Raw genomic sequence first — 26,634 nt, 5'->3', positions numbered from 1 at the left:
CGGACCAGGAAACCAACTGCGCTGCTTATAAATGCGATTAACGCATCGCTGCTATGTGACCTGCAGTCCGCACGCCGGTTCTCAGTCATTGCGAAACAGGGCTTTCGCGCTATGCTGCACACGTCCCGTCTCGAACATATTTCACTGACACAGCGACCCCCACCCCGTGTCTCTACAACGAGACCAAAACCGAAGTTATAAAATCACTGAATTAAACGGGTAGAATAGCTGTAACGTGCTGCGTGGACATCCATCACCACGGGATCTTATTTCACCGTAACTGCGCATTTTATCGCAGATGAGTGGCAGCAGCGTCTCATGTACTCCAATCAAGAGCACTGACTGAGAGCCTTCTTGTTCACTTGCCACATCACTTCCATTTGACTTATTAATAAAAGATATTGGAAGTAAATTGATTATGGATCATTACAAATACTTTGCTTTAACATTACCAAGTCCTCAGACAGTAAGAAAATAGAAATGCTGTATAGAAAAATAAGATGCATCGATAATCATTTTATAATCGCATCGCAGCCCTCTGAATCGTAATCGAATCGAATTGTGAGGTGACTAGAGATTCCCACCCCTAATATGTAGTAAGCCTGTGATTTTAAGGGGCTAATTAATTATTATACCATAGTCATTAATTATTAGACCATAGTAAGTCAATATTGTGAGAAAATAAGTCTTTATTTTGAGAAAATAAGTTAGTGTTTCAAGATATTAAATCAATCTTTTGAAAAAAAAGTCATAATTTTGAGATACTAAGCCAAAGTTTTGACACACTGCTGCCAGAAACAGAGAAGAGAACCATGTCACATTACTGTTTGACCAGGTTGACCAGTGCATTCTTTATATATGCAAAGTGTATCACAATTGCAATAAGCAGCCCTACACACAGTTGCTAGGGTTTGTTTGTTTGACAGATTTGGACTGAAAATAAAAACAAACCTTCGTATTGTTTCCAAAAATACACAAACCACAAACACATTGGTGACCTCAAGGCCAGACATATGCAGTCTACTGTCACGTAGTGCTGCTTCAAACCAGCAGATACTCAAGCTAAACCTGACCTCAACTGCTTAAGACAGTAGGTCACCATCTTGGGCACCATAATAAGTCTGTATGTGTGTGTGTCAGTCACGCTAAGACGACCCTTAGTCACCCTGGCTCCGGGTTTATTTCCAAACGACGTACATAAGGACGTTTCTCTGAATCAGACTGAATCACAGGCTGCCCCTCTAAACTGTCAGTGTCCATCTCTTCCAAAAACGCAGGCCAATTTCACGTCGGGCAGAACAATACATGGGATCAGCGTCTTTATTCAGCATGTAGATAACAAGGCACTGAGGGCATGAATACAATGCAATTCTATTAGCGATTGTATAAAGGATTGCTTCAGAGGAGAATGGTTCATTAAATACAGAGCAAATGCATGTGATCCATAATTAAGTAAATCACACAGTAATTACTGTACTATTGAAAAAAGATCTGACGGTTTTCCTTTAATACACAGATTCCATTTCTGTGTGAGAGAATGGAGGTGGTGCTAATATGAGTCTGGTAACCAAAAGGAAACAACAATGTTATTTAAGCAGTGTTAGTCATATATGCGGGTCAATATGTTAAGCCCATGCCATCCTTTAAGCTGTCCTTGATTAGCTATGTTATATCTCTCCTATATAACTGAAATGTGTGCGTCTGTGTAAACCGAGGGAATGTAACAGCGCTATCAAGGCTCTGCGTGCAGATCTGCTCACTGAGCACGCACTACTGACTCATCCCATTGTCATGGTGCCACAGTTTCAAAAGTGATTTGTTAGAAAAACTAGCTGGGACTCTACTGCTGCAGAAATAGCATCTGGAATAATAGACCATGCAATTTGAAGTGTTTAAAGCGATGGTTCGGCCATAAATTAAATTTACACGATTTTCCTCTTACTCCAAATATAGCCAATCAGCCTAGGCACTTCAGTGTAACTGCAGCACCAGTTAAGGTGGAATTCAAATGAGAAGCTGGCGAATAAGAAGCTAACTTCAGCTTTATATATGTGTGTGAGTTTACTATATAAGCTAACTATTTTAGCTTTGGCAGCTTTGGTAGCCACTTTTATTTGGTCTTGTGTGGTGTTGGGGTCTGTGGGACCCATTTTCAATGTTCACCAAAAGAAAAAATGATGCGATTTATTATTATTTCAACCTCAGATTCTTGTCCTTTGCTCATTTTCTGTGTAGAACATATAAAATAACCCATTTTCAGTGTCTTCACTCTGTTCACCCCCCACACATTTATATTACACATGTGGTGTTGGGTGAACCTGCTGGGAATAAAAGTGTGGAGGTGCTGTGTCCTTCACTCTGTTCTCCTCCTACATGGCCTGCTGTTAGTGTTTGTGTGTGTGTATGTGTTTGTATATGTGTGTGTGTGTGTGTGAGGGTGGACAACATGGACAGGCTGCTGACTGGCTACAGCTGCTAAAGGAGAACCCTATGCTGGACACTTGTGATATTTTAAACATCTGGTATTTTTACATAAATTGTTATGGCTGTATTGATTTCAAAAAACAATAATGCGGTGGGTCACCAGACCACTGTCAAAAATAATTGCAGTTAGCTTCATTTTGATCAGCTCCAATAATTGTGATCAATTGATTATGTATTATTTTTTAAGGAACCACTACTTATGAAATCGGGTATCACTGAAGCATTGTTTCGGTATTATTAAAGTGTTTGCACCTCAGTGGACAATGTTCCAACGTGTTATTAGAAAGAGAAACATATTTTCACTGTTTCTGGATTTAGCTTACATCAGCTAGAGTAGTTATCCTAGTTAGTGATAGAGCTACCAGAGGATGCATAGTGAAGAGAACTACCTCTCAATAATGTCAATCAGCTTTGGCAAACGCTAGAGGGCGCTCCCATGCGAGTCCATGAATGGGTTCCTAAGGAGCTTCTGTTCAAATGCAAACGCGAATAGTTTTTATATAAAAAAGTGTTAATTTTCAGCCTGGAATATTTTCAACACTGCTGTAATATTTTTGAGTGCTTTTGAACTCCAGCCATAGGACCTTCTAACAGTGCACGATGTACATTCTTTATGTCAGTGAGTGTGAACCGCTTCACACAGCCAAGGAGCTGACCAGCTCACCAACCAATCAGCACAGCAACCTATTGCCCAACACCTGTTTGCTTCAGCAAAACTGAAAGATACTGGTGTATATGGTTAGAAACAAATTTCATTTTTCATTTTTAGCCGTTGGCCTCCATCCTCTCCCGTTCACTGAGGGCTCGTTGATGGGTGCCCTCTCCTTCTAGTGTGGAGTCTACTCACACATCTTAGTCCTGATTTTACTCTCCTTGGTTTCCGGTCACGAAGCTATTGAATGAATCACACATATCACAGCTACGATTTTGGTTGGCAACTTCCTTCAGCAGTGCTGTGGTGGTTTGTAATGAGATCAGCCATAACCAATCCAGCAAAGGCAGTAAAACACATTAACCAATGTATTCAAGTGTACTGACTTGATTTCATTTGATTTGTGGTTGTAGTGCATGACAAATGAAAGCTCTAATCTAAATGGCTGAGATTTCCCTATGTGTTCCAAACCATAGACTAGCACACTAAATAGTATGCAAAACATAATGCAAATAGTGCAATCATTAGTGTAATAAATGAAGTACACACGTTTTTGTGGTTTGGAACACAGCGTTAGATCAGCCAGTGTGACGCAATCAGCTGATTCTAGCTTCGCTTTGCCGCTCATTAGCTGCTCATTAAATCTCCAAACAAAAGTTTGAGGTATTTGTTGATTAAGGACTGTGTGTTGAGGTAGATACATTTATTGAGTTAAGCTGATATTGGCTTCGTATTCGCCAACTTTTGAGATTCGTTCTACGTTTAAGGCACCTCAGTACCATTTAAGGTGGAACAGAAAATTCAAATGAGAAGCTGATGAATAGGAAGCTAAATTGAGCTTGATATATATATATATATATATATATATATATATATATGCATGAGTTAATTATTTAAGAGCTTTGGCAGCTACTTTATTAGTTTTTATAAAATATCACGCACTGGAATGTTCTGAACTCTGGAGGTGTGCAGGCTATACGGATCCAGTCCACCAATCTAGCTAATCTTCTTGTAGTGTTTTCTGGAGATGCATCTAAAGCGTCTACATGTCTTTTAATAGTGGTCATTCTGGTCTATTTTGCTTGACTTTTATCCACCTGCAGGGTTGTACCTGCACTAAAGGTGATGGGACGAGGTCTATCAGAGCACAGTGAGAGTCACAGCTCGCCTACCAACATGGTCTTCTTAATGACGTAATTGAATACTGTGAATTGAATTTCGATACCTAGCCCTTCGCCTTGCTAATCAGCACTGTGCAAACTGCATTCCTAAATCATCACTTGCTTGCCTCAAACCATGTTAAAAAAAAACAGAAAATTGTGCAAATGTGATTTTTTGCCAAACCAAATGTGACATAAACAGATATACAGTGCACCACATAAACCCCCACACAACTAAGTCCTTTGAAACTCTAAATTTATGCCAGCCTAACTGATGCTTTTGCACAGAAAGTGTTGTAGCAGGAGGTTTTCGGGATTGACATTTGACCAGTGACCACAAATACAGTCCTTATAATTGCTGTCCGTTTAAATTCCTGACTCCAGCTGTTTCCTATTGAAAAATATGACTTGACGTGGCACCTGAAAGCAGAGGGCTCAGCACAGTAGCAGCTTTAGACGTGTGATCTCGTTTCCTTTCGCCTTTGTAGTTTCGGCTCGCCCCCTCCGCTCCTGCCCTCTCTGTGTAGCTCTCACTGCTTCCTGCACACACACTTTCTACAGTCTTAACCAGCAACTGTAAAACTTTCACGGCAAAAATAAATAAATAAATAAATCAGCGTCACGCTGTTCATGATGTTCTTTAATAAACTGCTCAATCCCCTCTAAAATAATCAATACTGTTTGCCTTTTAATTATTCTGTAGTGTCCGTTGCCATAGCGTGTTACTGCTTAACGCCTGCCAAAATAGTCAGGATTCTCTCAGAGGCACTGGAGGGTGGGTTTAGATCCTAATCCTGCTGCTGTCCGTGGTTCAGCTGGAAAAAATGAATAAACTTCTCATTGGTGTTTATGGAAGACACTGGCTTAATATTCTGGTGTGCTAGTTATCAGTTAGTGGCTCAAACATTCATGTAAAAAGTCTTGAATAACAAATTTAGTTTTATTTTAGTGCAAATGCAAATGAAGTTTACATATTAGAGACAGCATGATACCACTTTTTCTTTTCCAATATCGATAGTGATATTAAAACCTCGAGTATCAATCGGTACCAGTCCTAATCTGAATTGGCTCCTTTAAAAGGTATAATTGTTTAAACTGAGCTATTTTTAATGGAAGCACTTTACTTAAAGGGCTCATATCATGGAAAACTTCATTTACTTCACTCTTTTGAAATAAAATAAGCTTATAATATAATATATTATTATAATATAATATATATAATATAATATTATTATAATTATAATAAAGTTTTCATTGACTCCCAAGTGCATATCTGAAAAATAATAAGCAAAAACTGCCTATTTTAACTTCATTACTTTTATGATGTTACAAAAACCAACAAATTTACACACATCCACCCATTCAGCCTTCAGCAGTTTAGCTCCGCCCACTCGCGCTGAAGTTATAAAAAGTGTTTCACCTCGTACTGCTTTCTGAATGCGGCCTAATACAGGACAGCCAAACAGAGCAGAGACCATTTTAAGGTCATTTACATATCAGTCTGAACAGCACAGTAAAAAGGGATACTAAGGGATAAATAGAGGAATTATTAATTATGATTTACCTATATTTTTACATAAACCTTTTAAGATCCAAATGTAGGCTATCATACCGAAACTACTCAAGCACTCTAATACCCACTGAGAAACACACAGCTAGCAATATCACCTCATTAAATGTGAGTTTGAGCTTTTCAGGCTAGATTTGTTGCAGGACTGGATCAGATTCATTATTTTTTCCCATCAATATCCAGCATTTTCTGCTGACACTGGCCCGATACCTGGTATCAGATAGATGCCATCTCTAATAACTACTGTTAAAATGATCACCTATGAAATGGAATGGAATTTATATACACATTTCTCATCTATATATTTGGTAATGTGGGATCGATTCCAATATTTATGGTTCTCCGTCATTCAGTTTTGCAATACATTCAACTCTTAGTTAAGCCTATCAACTACTATTACAGATTACCATTGAAATATGTTGTTTTGAACTCATGGCACTCATATCTTTGAAGGAAACATGTCAGGAAATAAACATAATTAATCAAGACCAGAGCTGCCCAAAGTGTGGCCCGTGGCCCATAAAGCTACATGAATCCTATTCCCTCCATCAAAGAGGGAACAAACATATTTTTATACTAATTCTATCTTATTAAATTTGCATTTTCCATTAAAATTCGAAATATTTTAGTTTAAAAAAAGTAGTATAATGTTAGAAAATACATTTTTGAAAAGTTTTATATTGTTTTGCCTTTTTGATTCTTGGTCCCCCACAAACATTTCACTTTGGCCCCCAGAGACAAAAAGTTTGTGTACCCACGATTTAGACCCCATGTGTCAAACACAAGGCCCGCGGGCCAAGTCAGGCACAGTCCTATTCAGCCCGCAAAATTATTTACATTTTCTATTAATATTAGCCCATTTCACCATGAACTGCACTACAGTTTCCAGCATGCACCACAACGTAATATGCACTCCCACCCCCTCCCCAACAACGATCTATAGGACTGCACCACAAAAACAAAAAGGAAACAAATAAAAAAGATTATCTGCAGCTAATGTAGTCAACTGTTTTATATAAAACATATTATGTTGGAATATTTTGGACAAGAAACGGCCAGCTGGGGTCATGGCAAAATATTAAGTAAAAATAAAATAAAAACACAGCTGGCTCACGGATTTCACGGATGGCCCTTGTAATGGTTGATTTGACACCCCCAATTTAGGCCCAATCCCACTTCTTCTTTTTACCCCTACCTCTTGTTTTTGAGTGTCACCCTAACCCCTTGGGACTGAGCTACAAGGAGTAGTGGTTGGAATCTTGCCCTACGAAATGGGACCCTCAAAATGCTTCATTATTCATTACTAGCGCTGCTCTGTAGGCGACCCGTCCCGTCTTCAGTGATAGCAGATAGTTCACCAACCTCACTGCTGGGCTTTAGTTACATTTAGGGCATCATATGCTTTTAAAGAGGGGGTTTAAGGCAATTAGTTATTATCGCCCGCCGCTAATGCTTTGGTGATATGAAGCTGAAGTCAGATAATCGCCAGCTTCTTGTTTGAATTTTCCTGTTCCACCTTAAATGGTGCAGCAGTTACATTCTGGCGCTTCAGGCGTCAGAACTGCTAGACTATTTAAGGTGGAACGGGAAAGTTAGCTAGCTAGCTACCAAGACATTAGCATGCTATTAGCGATTTTTTATGCTTGTTATGAAGAAAAGGACCAAAATACATTAAAACAACATTAAACTAAGATAATACAATGATTATCAGCATTTTTAACAGAGAAAATTCTCACATTTGTGTGTTTCTTTGGTCTCTTGTTCAGCCATCTTGCTTGTTTAACTTTTTTTCTCATATCACTTAGTTTGGAGTGTCTCTGAAAAACCTCAGTTTGAAGGGCCATGTAGTCCAAACACTTCACCATACTCCTCTATCTCAACTAAAATCGGGACACCCTACCCCTAGATGTGAACGCGCAAAACAGAGGGCTAAGTGGTAGGGGGCGAGGGGTGAAATGGGATTGGGCCTTAGACCGTCCCAGAATTATCAATGCAGAACATTTCAGTGCACTTGAATAACCATACAAATCTGACTGGATCCAGGAACCACACTCAGCTGGAAAACGCCTAAGTAACCATTCTGACTAAAGTTATGCTGTATGATTCACACATTAAATGTGAAACCTCCACTGAGATGGTGAATGAAGTTAGAAAGGGACACCAGTCTAATGGAAACTAAGGCTAATCAAATCCCTAATGGCAACACCGTCAACTGCCAAAAACCCTCTGCATCACAGCTGGGGGTTCAGTCCCAGCCACAGGAGGCTAGAAGCACTCAGTTTCAGAGATATCCAGAATATTAATATCAAATTTATAATGCAGACTGCTGTTGAAAACTTTATTCTTGCCCATTAACGTTTAATAAAATTCTAAACAAGTTTGATCCTCTGAATGAATCTTTTAATATAAAATTTACACAATTACGAAGACAAACAATATTCATTTCTTGGCTCAATGTCTCAATGAAATCAACCCAGAAGCATCCAATACACATCACTTTTGGAATAAATGCAGCAGCTTCTTGTTCTGAAAGAGAACTGGCACGTCACTAGCACACTGTGAATTTCCATACCGCCACTCTAAATAAGTTACTGTGATTATTTTGGAACAGCTGTTAGCTGGCGTGATGTACCGCGAGCACCATTTTAAACAACATAAAACAATTCACGAGCATGCGACCCACTTCAGATTTACAGCCCACTTTCGTGTGGATTAATGCTGGGCCTAATGAAAAATAATCGGGAGGTATTTAGCGTGCTGGATAATCCTCCTGTAACAGTGATATGACTGCAGGGAGAGGGAGAGGAGGCTGGAACCGCCCAGCAGTCTGTGGAAAATGTGCCGTCCCAGATGGACTGTTGACCCCCACTTAACAAACGGCCAGCATCACTGCACTTGTTTACAGTACAAGGGCAACTAAAACCACATTTGTTCACAAATAACATCCTGATCTGAGACGTAAAAGGAGAAAAATGCTGGCTGTTGCATTGAGGGCAGTTGATATTTTGGTCTTCATTTGCAGCATTAATGCCCCCCCAAATTTCTGCGTGGAAATAAAGACCAAGCATTACATGCTGTGTCTTAAAACTGGACATGCAATGGAGGTGAATTCTAATGCAATTTGAAACACAATCTAAAAATAGTTCTTAATAAACGGTTCTTAATAGGACCTTTAACCCTTTTTTACAGTAACTATAAAATGCAATTTGTGCCTATTTTGGGGTTCCTCAGTTGAAATATGCACTTGAAATATGTCTTTTTTTGTAACTTTGTAACGATTTACAGACCGGAATTGAACTGGATTTTCGTCTTTGTGGGTGATCAGGCAAGTCAATATGTATAATAATATAATAATTATATATATAATTTAGCTGCGTTCCAAAGCCTAGGCATTTCTTGGCGGCTGCGTCACAGAAGGCAGTTCCAAAGTGAAGGATCCTTCATATTCAGCCTAGAAATGCAGCCTACGGTCTGAGTGATGTATCTGATGTATCCTTCCAGGCTTTTGGTTACCAACAGTTCCACAAAAACGACGGAAAACGAAGCCATTGGAGCAGAGCTCGTTTTAAAATGTAAGTTGTTCAAGTCCTTGAATTCGTCTCCATTACTTCATGATTGTCTTTGTGGAGAAGTGTGAATTGTTTCTACAGCAGAGGTTCTGATTAGTGCCGGGCGATATGACCTCAAATCAGTATCACGATTAATTGAATATTTTACCTCGATTACAATTAATGAACAATTATTTTGTTTTTGGGTCCTTTTTTTCATAGTTCACTGACAAGGTTTGTACTGTAAATATGCTCTGCATATCTTAATGTAAATCGTCAGTCAGATCGTAATTCACGCGACTTTTACGTCAATGTAACTCGACATCCGCCATAATTTTGGGGAATGTCGCTGTCCAAAATTTAGAAGAGACTCATCCAAAACCCTCTGTGTTTGAAAAGATTTCGAAAGACGCGGCCGTAGGAGAGCAAGGCTGCAGCGTCAAAGAACAGTTAAAAGTCTGAGAGCAAAGTTTAAAGAAGAACACGAACCAAAGAAGCGACCGCGCCCTTTTTCCCGCGAGCTCCAACACATTCTGGGTGATGAGCCCGGCTGTCAGTCAGTGAAGCTTCATGATGGCTCCTGTGATGCTGCTGAAGATGAAGCTGAACCCTCCGGGAGCTGATCTGTTCAGACTGATGTCGCATACAGATCACATTTAAAATATAATGTGAACAGCCAAACAAAAAATCAGATTTGGTGAGAAAATCAGATTTGGGCCACTTTTACCTTCTGTGTGAACATAGCTTCCATGTCGCAGAGTGGACGTGCGGTAAATAAAATAAAAATCAAAATAACCGGCATAGGCAAGATTACATTGGTTAGAGGTTCTGAATGTCGGTTTCGATTACTTTTTGATTAATTACCCAGCCCTAGTTATGATCATTGCTCACCAGCAGCTTCATACAAAGTCATACATTCTATATACACAGCCAACAGTGTGCAGCGTTAATCTGATCAGATTTTAATTAATGCAATCAAATGTTTTGTGTGATTATATTAATCAAATAAATCTGACTTCCATTCCACCAGTGGAAGTCCCACTAAGAGGGGTGCAGAAAGAGCATACTTGGTGTAGAGCTTTAGGTTAATTTTGAGGTTCTTTATATTTTAAAAAGATTCGTTTAAAGATCCATTCACTCAAAGGTAACCAAAAGCTTTGAGTTCTATTATGCGTTCTAATATGGCATCGCTCCAAAGAACCCTTTTGGACACTTTAACACTGTAGAGCATGAGGTTATTCTGGGAACAAGCCATCAGTCTTGCAATGAGTCCTTTCTTCCTACTTGGTTGGAATCTCTGTTTAATATGTCTTCAGTATGGGAAGATATCTTCTGAGCCAAGGATCAAGAATGTAATTTGAGGGGCTACGCCCTACGGTTCTGGCTTAAAGCCAGCTAAGGGCAGCAAGGTTAAACCAAAGACGTGCGGTACGACCACTGTTCATGTGAAAGCAGATCTATGGAAAGTATTACTTTTCCTGTGGACTGATGCACAAAGAAAGATAAACCCTGTATCAACCAGGCCACGCTCAATATCAGCCCTAATATCGTGAGAATCCAGACTAGGGAACCGGTGATAAAAGGAGAGAGTGTGTTCATGCAAAAGGAGAGAGTTTTGAGGTCTCTCTGTGTAACGTAGCACAGATATGTTTTGTAATTTGGAGATAACTAACTTTGTGCACTTGTGCAGTGTTGCTGCATCTCTCCCACTGGAAACGGATGATATGGCCATATACAACCCCATTTCTAAAAAAATGTAAATAAAAACATTTAAACCCTATATTTCATTGAAAATAGTACAAAGACAACACATAAAATGTTGAAACTAAGAAATTTTATTGTTTTTTGAAAAATATATGCCTATTTTGAATTTGATGCCAACAACACGTTTCAAAAAAGTTGGGACAGGGGCAACAAAAGGCTGGTAAAGTTGTGTAATTCAAACACCTGGTGGTTAATTGGCAACAGGTCAGTAACATGATTGGGTATAAAAGAGCATCTCAGAGAGGCTGAGTCTCTCAGAGATAAAGATGAGGAGGGGTTCATCACTCTGTGAAAGACCGCACAATCAAATAGCGCAACAATTCAAGAATAACGTTTCTCAACATAAAATAGCAAAGAACCTCTGCTTTTCGTCATCTACAGTACAACATAACATTAAAAGATTCAGAGAATCTGGGGAAATCTCTGTATGTAAGGGACAAGGCCAAAAAGCAGTATTTGCTAGCCATGATCTTTGGGCCCTCAGGCGGCACTGCATTAAAAACAGACATGGTTCTGTAGTGGAAATCACTGCATGGGCTCAGAAACAGTTCTGAAAACCACTGTCTGTGAAAACAGTTCGTCCACAAATGCAAGTTAAAACTCTAAAACACAAAGAAGAAACCATATATAAACAGGATCCAGAAACGCTGCCACCCTCTCTGGGCTCTGGGCTCATTTAAAATGGACTGAGATGAAGACCTGTCACCCACTGATAACATTTGGCATATTATGAAATGAAAAATATGACAAAAGAGACCCTGAACTGTTGAGCAGCTGAAATCCTATATCAAACAAGAACAGGAAAACATTTCACTTTCAAAACTACAGCAGTGTCTCCTCAGTTCCCAAACGCTTACAGAGTGCTGTTAAAAGAAGAGGTGATGAAACATGCCCCGTCCTAACTTTTTTGGGACGCATTGTTGGCTTTTCAAATTCAAAATGGGCATACATTTTTCAAAAAACAATAAAATTTCTCACTGTCACCATCTGATATGTTGTCTTTCTAGTATTTCCCTTTAAAAATATGGTTTACATGATTAGCATATCATTGCATTCAATTGTTATTTACATTCTGTACAGCATCCCAACTTTTTGGAAATGGGGTTGTAAAACACTGTTTCAGTGAGGTATTAAACTACTGAATAATGCCATTGCGATTGAAAGCATATCACTGAAATCGACTAGCCTATACAGTTATATGCATACCTATGCATTTAATGTTAAGCAGAATAGCCATTTAGTTGATTAAATTGTTGCCCACAATGTTCTGCAAGCGCTGTTTACATCTTTGCAACTGCAGCATTCCCAAAGTGTTTACAGGGCAAAATACCACTCTCTTATGGCTGAATGGCCACTACAATAGCACATTGTCCATAGGTTCTCATTAACGGGCTTGTTTCCAAGGTTGGTTAGCAGTAGTTGAGCTTCCCGAGTCATTTGTGGAATTTCATGCAGTGTTCCGCCATGGTTCACCGGTTTCAACAGCCGAACGTTGCCAGCATTTGTAAACGTTCCTAGATCACTGGTGTCAAAATAAGGTCGGAACTGCAAGAGAACATTCTTCACAGGTTTATTTTCGGTCAGCAGAACCGCAATATAAATTGTCTATGGGCAACATGACAGCAAAGCCGGAAAAGTTTGGAATTTGCTGGAATGCCATCTCAGGAATCAGGAATATTCCATAAATATCATAAAAACATCCCTCAAAAGTGTAGATAGAACACGAATACAATGTTAACCCTTTGTGTGGTGTTGATGTGTTTGTTACTCAGTGGTCTGATTGGTCGCATTATTGGTCTGATCAATACAGCCAGAACAATTTATGTAAAAATACCAGATGTTTAAAATATCACAAGTGTCCAGTGTAGGGTTCTCCTTTGGCAGCTGTAGCCAGTCAGCAGTCTGTCCATGTTGTCCACCCTCACACACACACACACACATATATACAAACACACACACACACACACACACACTAACAGCAGGCCATGTAGGAGGAGAACAGAGTGAAGAACACAGCAACTCCACACTTTTACTCCCCGCAGGTTCACCCAACACCACATGTGTAATATTAATGTGTGGGGGGTGAACAGAGTGAAGGCACTGAAAATGGGTTATTTTATATGTTCTTCATGGAAAATGAACAAAGGCCAAGAATCGGAGGTTGAAATAATAATAAATCGCATCATTTTTTCTTATGTTAAACATTGAAAATGGGTCCCACAGACCTGAACACCACACAAGGGTTAAATGACGATTTCTTATATCTTGCTGGAAACACTGGTCATGAACATCTAAATAATGTTCTGACCATGGCAAGTTCTCTTGAACTTTCCAAGGACATTTTGCTGACACATAAAAAGTAGGGACGCACTGATATGAGAATTCTGGGCCGATGCCAATATCCACTGTTTTTCATGTACATATCTGCCAATGATGATAAATAAATGTTTATAAAGTGCAGAAATTGGAGTTACATTTACTTAGATTAGCAATAAGCAGAAATAAAACATCATTTCTATAGGATTATGACTTAAAACATTATTTCAATAGGGTTACAGCTTAAATAAGTTCATAAAAATGCAGATATTTTAGCACAGTAGCCTGTTCTGCTCTGCTGGAGTGCATCAAATAATCGAAACATCACCTAATCTAAATGTCAGACGATTGCCCATATTTTATTTTTAAGCAATTATCTGCCAATACTGATTCTGATATTGAACACTGCTAATAAAAGCCTTCCCCAAAACTATTTAAAAATCCATTTGAGCAAACTCATTATATAATACCAGCATTAAGCTATGTAAAAAATATTAAAAGCCTGTAGAGCAGCGGTCATCAGGCCTCCTCCTGGAGATCTACCTTCCTGCAGGGTTTAGTTCCAACCAGCATCTCACATGCTGTCACCCCTACTTAACTCTAATGCATCTGATCCAGCCAATCAGGAACTTCTGAAAAAGTTAAACTGCTGGAGCAAATGTGGCAGATTGTGGTTGGAACAAGAGTCTGCAGGAAGGTAGATCTCCAGGACCAGGGCTGGTGACCACTGCTGGACAGGCTACATGTCCAGCTTATTTAGTAGCTATTAAAAGCTTTTCACTACAACATTATGACATTGTAGTCTTACTGGTCACCTGCCTTGACATTTGTGTTCACAGTATGAGGTCAAATTTGTGAGCTCTTTTGGCTAAAACGGACTGGATAAGTAGAGATCTGTCTGCATTCAAAGGGGAACTCCACCAGTTTTTCAAAATCTCTACATAATTTAATGGTCAAGATGTAAACAAAGGCATTCAGAGTGGTTTGGTGTAAATTGCTTGTTCTAGAAAACCTTACCGAGTCAGAATTGTTGGCGATAGGAACCAGACGTCTGAAGAGTTTAATGTCTCTAAAACCTCCCACGTGGAAACTCGTTACATGAAATGCTTATGAGTAAACTACCTGATGCCTAAGACTCTGTTTTTTGATATTTTTGTGATAAGGTTTTGGCCTAAAACGTCTTGTTAATCCATTTATGTGATTCATGATGGAGGGGTACATGCAGGGAGTTCGGAGGCAAAAAGTCCTGAAAGAAAACATATTTGTTCTGATTTTCCACCATCATCATTATCAATACTACATATGAAAACTTAAAAGACACGTGTAGGTTCGCTGGTGGTTTTGGACAGTGAATAGAATGGCTATATTTGTGTTGTGGACATGGTGACCTCTGTTTCCTATCGCCACCACTGTAAAGAAATCTCTAGAACGAGCCATTTCAGACCAAACCACTCCGAATGACTTTTTTGTTTATACTTTATTCTTTATTTAGCCTTCAATTTAACGATGCAAGCCATTAAGAACATATTCTTATTTACAGCGGCGGCCTGATAAGCGCCTTTTTCTTCATAGTATGCGGAAAATTTTAAAAATCGGTAGTATTCCCCTTTAACACTACTAACTTCAGACACTCTTCTGTCAAACGCGTTTTTTTCCCCTCCACCTGTATTCCGGTAGACCCTGCCTACCTGCTCTAGGATTGGCTAATTCTGCAAGCGGCTTGCGCTACGATTGGCGAATCGCTTGTCAGTACGAAGTATTAGCCAATCATAACGGAGGAGGCGATGTTGGTCGGAAAACGGGTGGGAAACAAAAAAAGAACCAAATACCTGAATCACCGCCTTACAAATATAATGCCACTCTTTCTACACCACAAAAGGTTTTTCAGAAGCGCCTCCGGGGGGAAAGTGGTTTCCATTTGTCGCTTTTAAAAGGTAATTGGGTTGTGTGGTAACAGAGCTAGACTACAACTGAAAATACCCACAGCGTGGGCAGAACAAGAAAACGGGGGGCAAAAGTGACAGAAAGTGCCGCGACGGTTGAAGCGACAGGCTAGCAATTCAAATTCACTCAACGGACGGTCAAAAATAACGGCTAAATAGTTCGAGTACAATTTAGTTTTTGCTCTTATATCTGGAAATAAGACTAGAGGTAAACTTCACTGGTCTCCCCGTCACACACGTGTGAAATATTACCAAAAAAAAAACGTGAAAAGAAAAATGAAGGTTATCAAATATCGAAAACTGAAAGGTAAGTTAACGTTAAATACTGTTAGCTGTCTAGTTAGCTTACCGCGCGCCACAGCCAAACTGTGAGGAGCAGACAGTGAAGATAGGGAAGGCGATGCATGTCTCTGTCCTCCTGAGTGGCTCTTGGTCCCACATGAACTCAGTAAACGCTGTTAATTCCAACGTGTGTGTCAAAAGAACGAGCCATTTTTAAGTGACAAAAAATTAAACCCACAAAGTATCCTTGAAGAAAAAATGCGCTAAAAGCTCCGTCCGCAGGAGTGACCCCCTCGGTGCTGTTGTGACGAGCCTGGCTGTCAACTGAGTGAGGAGGACAGTTGATTCAGCCGATTCAGCGGCGAACGGCTGTAGCTGCTCCTCCTTTCCTCAGCGGGCTGTGAGGGAGAGCCCGAAACTGTCTCACCAAACACGGTAACCCTGATTCCGCCACTGGACAAAATACATAGCCGTTCAGTACATAATGATAATGATAACGTTTTCCATGATTATGACTTAATATAATAATAATAATGATCACTTACTACACCGTTCTCTTCCTTACTTCTCAAAATTATGAGAAAGTAGGTCATAATTATGACTTAGTCTTTATTGGGAGATACTGAGTTTAAACTATGAGATAATATGTCAAAATGATCGAATAAAATCTCATTATGAGACAGCATGTCAACATTTTGGGATGCTAAGTCATAATTATAAGATACTAAGTCATAATTATTAGATAGAATTTCGTTATTGTGAAATAGCAAGTCATAATTATGAGATGCTAAGTAATAATTATGAGAAGGTAAGTCATACCTATGAGATGCTTAATTATAATTATCAGATACTAAGTCATAATTATGACATGCCAAGTCGTAATTATCAGATAGGATCTAATTATTATGAGATAGCAAGTCATAATTATGAGATAGCAAGTCATAATTATGAGATAAGTCGTAATAATTAGAATATTATTACGACATACTAAGTCATAATTATGACATGCTGAGTCGTTTCAGATAGGATCTCATTATTATGAGATAGCAAGTCATAATTATGACATGCTAAGTCGTAATTATCAGATAGGACCTTATTATTATGAGATGCTAAGTCATGATTATGAGAAGATAGGTCATAATTATGAGATTCTATGTCATAATTATGAGATGATAAGTCATTGTTATTAGATAGAATCTCATTATTATGAGATAAGTCATAAATATGAGATACTAAGTTATATTTATTAGGTAAGATCTCGTTATTATGCGATAGCAAGTCATGATTATGAGATACGATGTCATAATTCTAAGATACTAAGTCATAATTATGGAAAACTGTCATTTACTAACTTATTACTGACTTACTAAATGGCTATATATTTTTTTCCCATGGCAGGAACAGGCATCCATGGAAAACTAGGAAAAAAGGTGAGGCCCAAAGCATTTAAAAAGAATTCCAGTTTTTACATTTGGTTTGATTTGAAATGTGATTTTTTTTTAAACATTGAATGATTCCAAATATTCTGCCTGATACCCAAAACATGGTTTTACAGTAGTTTTGAGATGAGGTTTGGTCATGGCGAGAGCGTTGTAGGGCAAAATAGTAGCCAAAGAGTATTTATTTCTTCAGGATTTACACTATTTTTAACACTACACACTTCACACAAGATGGATCTTCAATGGTTCTTTAGTAAAGTGAAAGGATCTATTTAGAACCATGCATTTTGTTCAGAACGATTTGCATGCTAAATGGTTCTTTCCATGGTGAAATGGTTCTTCAGCTTGATGGGGAATGTGTTGTATATGCTTCTATATAGCACCAAAAAGAGATCTTCTGTTACAAGCTTGACATCGTAACAGTAGCAAAACCCTTTTTGGTGCTGTATAGAACCATTTTCAAAAAAGGTTTTATATAGAACCATATACTACACATTCTCTATCACTCAGAAGAACCACTTCACCATGCAAAGAACTATTTAAGCATGAAATGGTTCTATATAGAACTCATGCTGCTAAGTAGAACTATTATGGTTACTAAAGAACCCTTGAAGAACCATCTTTTTAAGCATGTACATTAAGCACATTAAATGTGAAAACTTATTTAAGATGTTTAGGTTTAGTGGTTGTTTTGGGTTTTAAATAAAATGGCTATATTTGTATTGTAGACACCACAACCCCTGGTTCCTTGGTAAGATTCTCTCCAGTACATAATTTCACTCAAATTATCAATGTCAGAATTAGAAAAATTGGTGCATTTCTTACTTAACCACTCTGTAACATTGACCTCCAGTGGTGTACCCAACACAAGTTTTCAGCATTGATCAAATTTTAGATTCTGAGGTCAATTCAGTCTTCAATGTTTATGTGTCAACAATGTCTTGAGTACAAGGAGACAGAGGGGCACATCAACAATGCAGATTGAAATTTTGATGTATGCTGTTTAGAATGTCCACTTTTGCGATTTTATGTTATACAACAGTTAGTTCCGGCCACGCAAGGTGATTTGGTTGAGAAGCGTTCTATCCGTGCTGTTATTACAAAAACAGCATGTTTTTTTCACAAACACTGTATCACTCCGCTGAGATGCCATTGCTAAACAACGACTTTGACTTAGGAGATGCTCAAGCCATTTGAACGTTTTTACTTCTTAATTTGCCACAAACAGAAAATTGACATTTTTATGGTTACATCTGACCAACAGCCGATTTGGTCAGACTCTAAGGAATGGCAAAACTGAGCTAAACTTGATATTGCAGCATTTGGCTATTGCCATTATGCAATTATGGCTCAGTCTGATTTGGTCAGACTCTGAAGATCAGACTTCATGTTTGGCGAATGGTATTGGGTTAATTTCTGGCTGATTCCAGGTTGTTTAGCTGTTCTTCTGTTACAGCTGCCGACTGAAAACCTGCTCAGTGGTGATGACAGTTTGGGAATTTAGTGTAAGGAGCTGGAAAACAAACTGTGCAGAGAGTGAGTGGAGCTCGTTACTCTGACGTAGCAACAAGCTGCTTGTTAAGGAACTATAATTTGGTGAAGGAACTGCGAACATTAAAACATATTAAACGCCGCGTTGACAGCCCAGTTTATTAATTTCTTACTTTATTTATTTAACTGTTGTATAAAAGCAATAGAACACTCGAGGAGTGTGTTATAGGTGAATAACATCATGGCTGTGATGATCAAATCACAGCCGTGATGTTATTTCGCGATATCACACTGCCTCTCATGTTCTATTGCTTAAATATTGTATGGAAATCATTACACCCTTACTAACAGTTTAATAACTTAACAAATAAATGAATTGAGGGAAGGTCAGAGGAGCAATATTTTGACAAGGTCTGTCATTCAAAATGTTACCTTGTACGAAGCATTACTTATATCTTATTATATGATTTATATTTTCTTTCATTACTTTTGACCAGGTTCTCATCAGAAACGTAAAAAGTCTGACAGTTGTAAATGTACGACTCCCTCTTGTCAGCCATTAGCCACATTTAGGTAGAATAACAACAGTAGTAAGCAGGCTCTTGTAACTCAGGTTTCAAGAAAGGTCTGTAAAATGTTAAATCGGATTGTTGGATAGGATATAACACAGTTGTGAAGTGCGTAACAGAAGTGATGTTCTGCAGAGGCGGCTTATCTGTGAGTCTGAGAGAGAGCAGGCCGGGATCTGTAAGAATCGTCGTCTGGCCACAGCAGATGGTGAGAGACAGTGAGAGGATGGAGAAAAAGGCTGAACGTATTAATACAGAAAGCTGACTCTAATGTGCCAGAAGGCTGTGCTTTAAAATATCAGTGCCTTTCGGATCTTCCAGAGCGTACACTTTATGGAATTGTCTTTCAGCAGTGAATGTTCATACCCAGATGATTTGCTCTGTAATCTGCACATCTCCCGCTGTTGCTTTGACAAGAAAATCTGATTAAAAAGTAACTGAGAGGAAAATCATTGACCTTTTTCTTCGGTCTTCTATTTGGTGAGGCAGGCTGTACTTACCTGTGTGTTTCCTTCCTCAGGTGTCAAGCTTCAAAGCATCCTGCTCACTGGTGTGGCGACGATCGATAAACCGTGGACCCGAAAGCGAGCGAGCAATTTTAATTTGCCTGAGTGACTCTTCAGCGTTCCGGCATGGTGAGGAAAAAAGTGTGAAAATTGACATTTCTGATTCGGTCATGGTGTGAAAACTCAATCAAAGGATTCCTTTCTTTCCTCCTATTAATCGGCATAGCTTTTGTACATGGGCCTTAGGCTTGATGCGACAGTTTACTCACTGATCTGAAATTGTTCTGATGCCTTGATTCAAAAGATTCAAAAGAGATTGTTAGCTTTGAACAAGGGCCTTTTTAGTCTGAGAGTGACTGAAATGGTAAATTCATTCATTCAAAGCGGCCCAATGCCAAAGTAACTGCTTGTCAAGCCTAAGTCAAGCCTTGAGCTCAGGTAAACGACTCCAGTCAGATGCCCTGGATCATCTTTGGTGATCTGTGTGCTGCGGATTTTAAGGCTGTAAGAAGTCAAGGAGCACGAGGAGCATTCATCGCTCACTGACAATTAAATCGGCCACTAGGGTCCCGGACCTGACCTGTAGGTCCGGTAACACTTCATTACATGAGTGCCCTTCCTCCACTGAAAGAAAAGGGGTCAAAGAACAGAGCGATGGTGGAGCAGTGAGTCTTTTATTTTGGGAAATAGATTTCTTTTTCAGCGTCAGCTGCTACACTGACCTCATTTTTGCATACTTTGAATCCCCCAAAACAGAACATGATTTTTTCCAACCGCGTTGCTGTAAGAGATCTTTGAAATTCGTCTGAATTATTCATCACTTTTTCAAGCAGCAGAAATTGTAAGGACTGCTGCTCTCTTACGAGAAATAAGGGGGACCAGGTGTTATGTCAGTGAGCCCACAGGCTTTGAACATGCAGATTAAATACTGTTTATGATGGATTTATTTGCTCTTTTTTTGCAAACACATTGTTTGCTTTGAGAAATTATGAAAAGGAGAAGTCTGGGGCTTCCTCTCGCTGAATAATTCATCTTTTAAAACCATTTTCCTCCCTTTTTCTTCCACATCGTAAGCGGCCTTGGCGTGTTTGTCCCACACAGACATTGTGAATAGAAGTTTGAAAAAGAAGAACTTGAAGGGCCCATATCCTGGAAAACTACCAATGTACCGTTCACTCACTAGTCCATACAGTCTGTGTATGAAAACCAAGCAGCAAAAACAACTCGTTTTGAATTCGTTGTTTTTGTGATGTCAGAAAAAACAAACACATTAACATATATCCACTGATTCAGCCTACAGCAGTTTAGCCCCGCCCATTCAGCATACATCAGTTTAGCCCTGTCTATTAATGCTGAAGTTAAAAGGAGCGTTTCAGCCTGGACTATTTTTCGAATGGGACAAAACACAGGGCAGCAAATCAAAACAGAGATCATTTACACACAGTTGTATGTTTGGGCACCCTGGTCAAATTACATGTTTTGCTGAATTTCTAACTGAAAATAAGTTAGCATGTTCTTTTCAGAGAGCACACCTTTGCACATTTCCATGCACTATTACTCTTTATTTGCTGAGTTTAACATATTGGAGGGGGAAAAATAAAACCTAAAATGTGGCATGTACAGAGGTAATGGCAGATTTGATATGTTAACTTTTTTTCCAATATGTTAAATTCAGCAAATAAATAGAAATTGTGCTCTAAAAACTGCAGAAAGTTGTCATATTTAATTTCATTTACTGTAGAAAATAAACAAAATATGTCATTTGACCAGGGGTATTAAAACACTGCATACAACTGTATGTCAGTCTTAAAGACACAGCAACAAAAACAGCCTGTTTAATTATAATTATACAGAAATTATCATGTAAAAATGAATTCTGACCGTGTTTTGTCACATAAAACCACACAAACGTTATAAATAGCCTTCAATAAAGATAAAAGCCATGAAAATCGGAGGAGATGGGCCCCTTAACTGACAATTAAAACCTTACTAAAGAACAGGGGTAATGCGAGGGGATTTTATCAGGGCAAGCTATTTTAGGAAGGTCTAAAATGTTACGCTCTTGGTTGGGTCAGATGTCCTCTGGTTTCAGGCTGTCTGCAAAGATCCAAAAGCTGATTAGAGGCTTAATTTCTTATTTGCAACACATTAAACAAGTAGGATAGGAACCAAATACACTAGCGTTCAAATGTTTGGAATCACCCATCACATTAATAACTGTTATTTTATTCAGTAATAACTTATACAGCATACATTGAATATTATAATTTCGGCATCAGGAGGAACACTGAGTTATTAAATAATACATATTAGCATTGTCTAATTTCTTGATAAGTTATATGCCTGAGATTTGATCACCACGTTTCAAACACGAGGCATTATGGATGTTTATTTTAGTATATTTTTTCATTAAAAACAGTGATTCCCAGCTTTTTATATTATCTTTTTATTCATTTCTCAAAAATGGTGTTTTTTATATATAAAAAACATCATTTACTCAGCATTTCAGCAACATTAGAGGTATGGGTTGAAAAGACCTGACATCACAGTGACCTCTTGTGGTGGTTTTGGAGCCAACATACATCATCATAAATTATAGCTGATTATGTGTTTCTTATGTTTCATAAGAAAATTGAAGTGAGAGAGGTTATATTTAAACGACTCACACTCAGATTTTGAAAATTTATGATGAATTAAGTTCAGAAAAGGCTCATACACTAATAAAGATAGTGTAACATAGTTTAACTGAAACATTTAAGATCTCTTGATAGAGAAAAATAATGTAGAAAACAGTGCAAAAGTTCCAGTCACACTACACCTGGATCAGTGCATCTTATTATTGCGTGGGCCTAAATGCAGTTTGATCCTGTATGGCCTGCGCTGTAAAAACAATAGTTTGGACAGTTTTTGAGTCTTCTGTGTATTACTGAAAATGTGTGATCTGCCAGATAATATCAGAATGTACACAATGTGCAGATTCTGTTGAAGGTAGTTTCTCGTTTTATATTCCTTATTCTTTGCAAAGGATAATATTAAATAAATCAGTAAATGTATTTTTATTACCCCATTAGACGGAGAGCTGCGAAGCCACAGTGAGATGAGCTCAGAACATTCTTTTCTGTAATCCAGACCACGTGTACTGGAGATCACAAAGAAAAGTAAGACACACTGTTCATCACATTTTATATCAGTCTGTCATCGTTTCCTTTGAGAGGGCTCACCCAACATTTTTCTAGTCTTTTTTTCCCCTGAGGTCCATGAACTTTGTGTGTATTTATGTACCATTTATTTTTAGATTGACCCATTTCCCAACCACTTTTAATCCCTTAAAATTAACCAGGCTGCTTTTGTCACCTACTTTAAAGCTGATCTATGTAAATGAGCTCTGTTCTGATTGGCTGCACTGTATTGTGCCTCATTCAAAAAGCAGTCTGAGCTGAAACACTTAATATGACTTCAGTGTAAATGAGCACAGCTAAACTGCTATAGGCTGAATAGGTGGATTTATGTAAATATGTTTTCATGACATCACAACAATGGACTGTTTTTGCAGCTTTTCGTAGATCATAGATGGGGCGTGTGGACTGGAGAGTGAACTGTAAGCATATGGGCCTGGTAATGTCCAGACATAAGCAAGTCTTTGTCTTACATTTCTGTGAAGAAATGTTTCTGTTATCATTTCCAAAAGGCCTTTTTTGAGATCGCTACAAGCACAGGAATGACATATTAAATACATAAACAAATCCACCTATTGATTTTATTAAAAGAATGCAACAGCTGCTGAACTTACTGACTACGGAAAAGAGGAAAAGCATAAAAATGCCATTTTTATTGGCAACTACAAGCAAACAGTTCAATATATTTCTCACATAAAGCTTTCAACAATAAAACAAATTCCTTTCTTTTCATGTAACAAGGTGGGCCTTGTTTGGTAATGTTTACCCATGAGTCAGAATTATTCGGTGGGTTTGAGCCTTCTCATTCCTTACATTTTGTCTCGACCGTTAACATGGTTCCACATCAAAAACTGGCTCCAAAAACCCGGGTTTGCTGCAATAATAGAAAGGATGATAAACATTTTATCAAAAGTTTAATTGTCTGTTTGGACTTTTAAATACTTTGTTGTGATATTAAGGGAAAAAATGTAAGCATGCTTCGCTCCAAGAAAATCTGGCAACAGCAGGCCTCGCAGAAAACTGTGAAAGTTTGGATGTACCATGACCCAACGTTCATTAGGGCTGCAGCGTATTTTAAAACAGCTGAATACTTTCCACTGCAGCGATATTACTACTGAATAAGAATGGTTATCTCCAGCATCTGTGCTCATCCCCAAACACTTTTGTATGAGCGGCTGGCTTTTGAAACGGCTCCTTTCCTGTGTTTATTCTCCCCACACTACCCAAGACCCCTCTCTGTCCTGTTATGACATGCTAATGTAAATAGTAGAACCCAGGACTGTGGATTCGGCAGCATTAGAAATAATGGACTGGATTGTTTGACAGTGGAAACTCATCTTTGACAGTAGGACAGTTAGGAAGTGGGGGAGATGGTAGTGACCATATATGTGGGATAATGACCGACAGTTGAAGTGTCTAGTTACTAGTTTCATTTTCTCAGTTCCATGTAGTGAAGCAGTTTGGAGGGATTTGTACTTTTGAAAGGCTAATATTAAAGTACTTTCAAATCACACCTGTCACAATCATGAAACTTTAGCTGATGATTAATTGCCATATAAATAATTGTGATTAACAATTTAATTGTTTTTTTAGTTCATTGCACACTGTTAGAAATAAAGGTTCTGTGCAGGTACATAAGTTTAAATAAGGTTAAATAAGTTTTTCCAGGTGAAAAGTTCGTATTTGTACCTTTTCATAACCGAATGTTTTAAAACAGAACAGCAAAATAAAAGCCTGGAGTCGAGACGGGGTGTGTGGAGTCAGTACAGCTTAGAAAATATCATTTCAGTGGATTATGGTTCAGTTATGTTCCCTAACTAAAGGTACTGAGATGAACCCTCAAATAAACAACCATTACTCACCGCTGCCTGTTATCAGTCAAATGTTTTGTTGTTTTCATAAGACCCATGTCATGTCTTAATAAATGTTTCCTGTTTCCTTTTATTTTCACACATTTGCTTCAGCTCAGCGGATGAAAACGCACCCAGTTCACATTCTCGTTGTTCCAACATAAACATAAGATTGTGAAAGCTAACAACTGGGGAAAATGACTGCGGTCAGCTCAAACAATTGCGATCAGGCAATTAAGTAATAACTGTGACAAGCTCCTTTTTTTTCTGCTCAAGTACATTTGTGAAGAAAGTGAACTACTATTTCGACAGTTCCATTTTAGTTCTTCATGTTTAGTTCCTGTTTTGAGTTTAATTTCATTCTGTTCTGTTGGTTCAGCACCTGCACTGCATGCTTTTGCTCTCACCTACCTCTCACTTTGAAGCTAGAGAACCCCCCCGCCACCAGAATAGCACTTGTCAATCTTTAGTTCCTATGCTGATATACTGGATGTACCAATGAATTCTAATGTGGTTCTATACTCCGATCAGGCATAACATTATGACCACCTCGTTTCTACACTCATTGTCCATTTTATCAACTCCACTTACTATATAGGTGCACTTTGTAGTTCTACAGTTACAGACTGTAGTCCATCTGTTTCTCTGCATACTTTGTTAGCCCCCTTTTACCCTGTTCTTCAGTGGTCAGGACCCCAATGGACCCTCACAGAGCAGGTACTATTTGGGTGGTGGATCATTCTCAGCACTGCAGTGACACTGATGTGGTGGTGATGTGTTAGTGTGTGTTGCGCTGGTACGAGTGGATCAGACACAGGAGTGCTGATGGAGTTTTTAAACACCTTAGTGTCACTGCTGGACTGAGAATAGTCCACCAACCAAAAATATCCAGCCAACAGCGTCCTGTGGGCAGCATCCTGTGACCACTGATGAAGGACTAGAGGATGACCAACACAAACTGTGCAGCAGCAGATGAGCTATCGTCTCTGACTTTACATTTACAAGGTGAACCGACAAGGTAGGAGTGTCTAATAGAGTGGACAGTGAGTGGACACAGTGTTTAAAAACTCCAGCAGCTCTGCTGTGTCTGATCCACTCGCACCAGCACAACACACTAACACACCACCACCACATCAGTGTTACTGCAGTGCTGAGAATGATCCACCACCCAAATAGTACCTGCTCTGTGAGGGTCCATGGGGGTCCTGACCCTGAAGAACAGGGTAAAAGGGGGCTAACAAAGTATGCAGAGAAACAGATGGACTACAGTCTGTAACTGTAGAACTACAAAGTGCACCTATATAGTAAGTGGAGCTGATAAACTGGACAATGAGCGTAGAAACAAGGAGGTGGTCATAATGTTATGCCTGATCGGTGTAAGTTACTCAGTAACTGAAGAGATTTTTGACTTAACACTTTTTCACTCTCACTCAAGCAGGTTTTTGGTAGCTACTTTCACATCTTTTACTCCAGTGTTGGTTTAGGCCACTCTGCCCACTTCTGACTGTGCATTAACTGGGAGGTTAAAGATGTAGCTGATGAGCTGGAACCTTATAAAACATTCATCAATTTCCACAAAAAGGAGGCCTTTTTCAAAGAAGGGAATAAAACTTTTGCAATAGTTTATGCATGAGTCTAATTTGCAGAGTCGAATGGGCTCTGAGGCTCGACTGGCCTCCTATCAAGCTTGGTAGCCTATTTTTATATGTATTAATACTTATGTTATATAGATATATAGACATTTATTACAGCTTCAGTTCCTGAATAGATAGATATTTATGTATAGATATTCACTGACATTTATTACAGCTTCAGTTCTCAAAACATATGATTGTAGCCTAGGTATTTATTATAGTACATCATATGACATGTCACAATTGCAGA

General features: G+C 38.7%; 1 protein-coding gene across 1 annotated transcript in view; it reads right to left on the bottom strand.

Moving 5' to 3' along the window:
• vipr2 (vasoactive intestinal peptide receptor 2) overlaps window positions 1-16,065 on the bottom strand; it is a 67,058-nt gene extending 50,993 nt beyond the window's left edge. Inside the window, exon 1 of the mRNA XM_036558588.1 lies at window positions 15,787-16,065. Coding sequence (XP_036414481.1) covers window positions 15,787-15,843 — 57 coding nt within the window. The 5' untranslated portion in view covers window positions 15,844-16,065. The remainder of the gene's footprint in view (window positions 1-15,786) is intronic.
• Window positions 16,066-26,634: the final 10,569 nt, after the last annotated feature.

This window comes from Colossoma macropomum, unplaced genomic scaffold (assembly GCF_904425465.1).
Source record: "Colossoma macropomum unplaced genomic scaffold, Colossoma_macropomum, whole genome shotgun sequence".
In the NCBI taxonomy this organism is placed as follows: Eukaryota; Metazoa; Chordata; class Actinopteri; order Characiformes; family Serrasalmidae; genus Colossoma; species Colossoma macropomum.
This window is presented reverse-complemented; position numbering and strand designations above follow the sequence as displayed.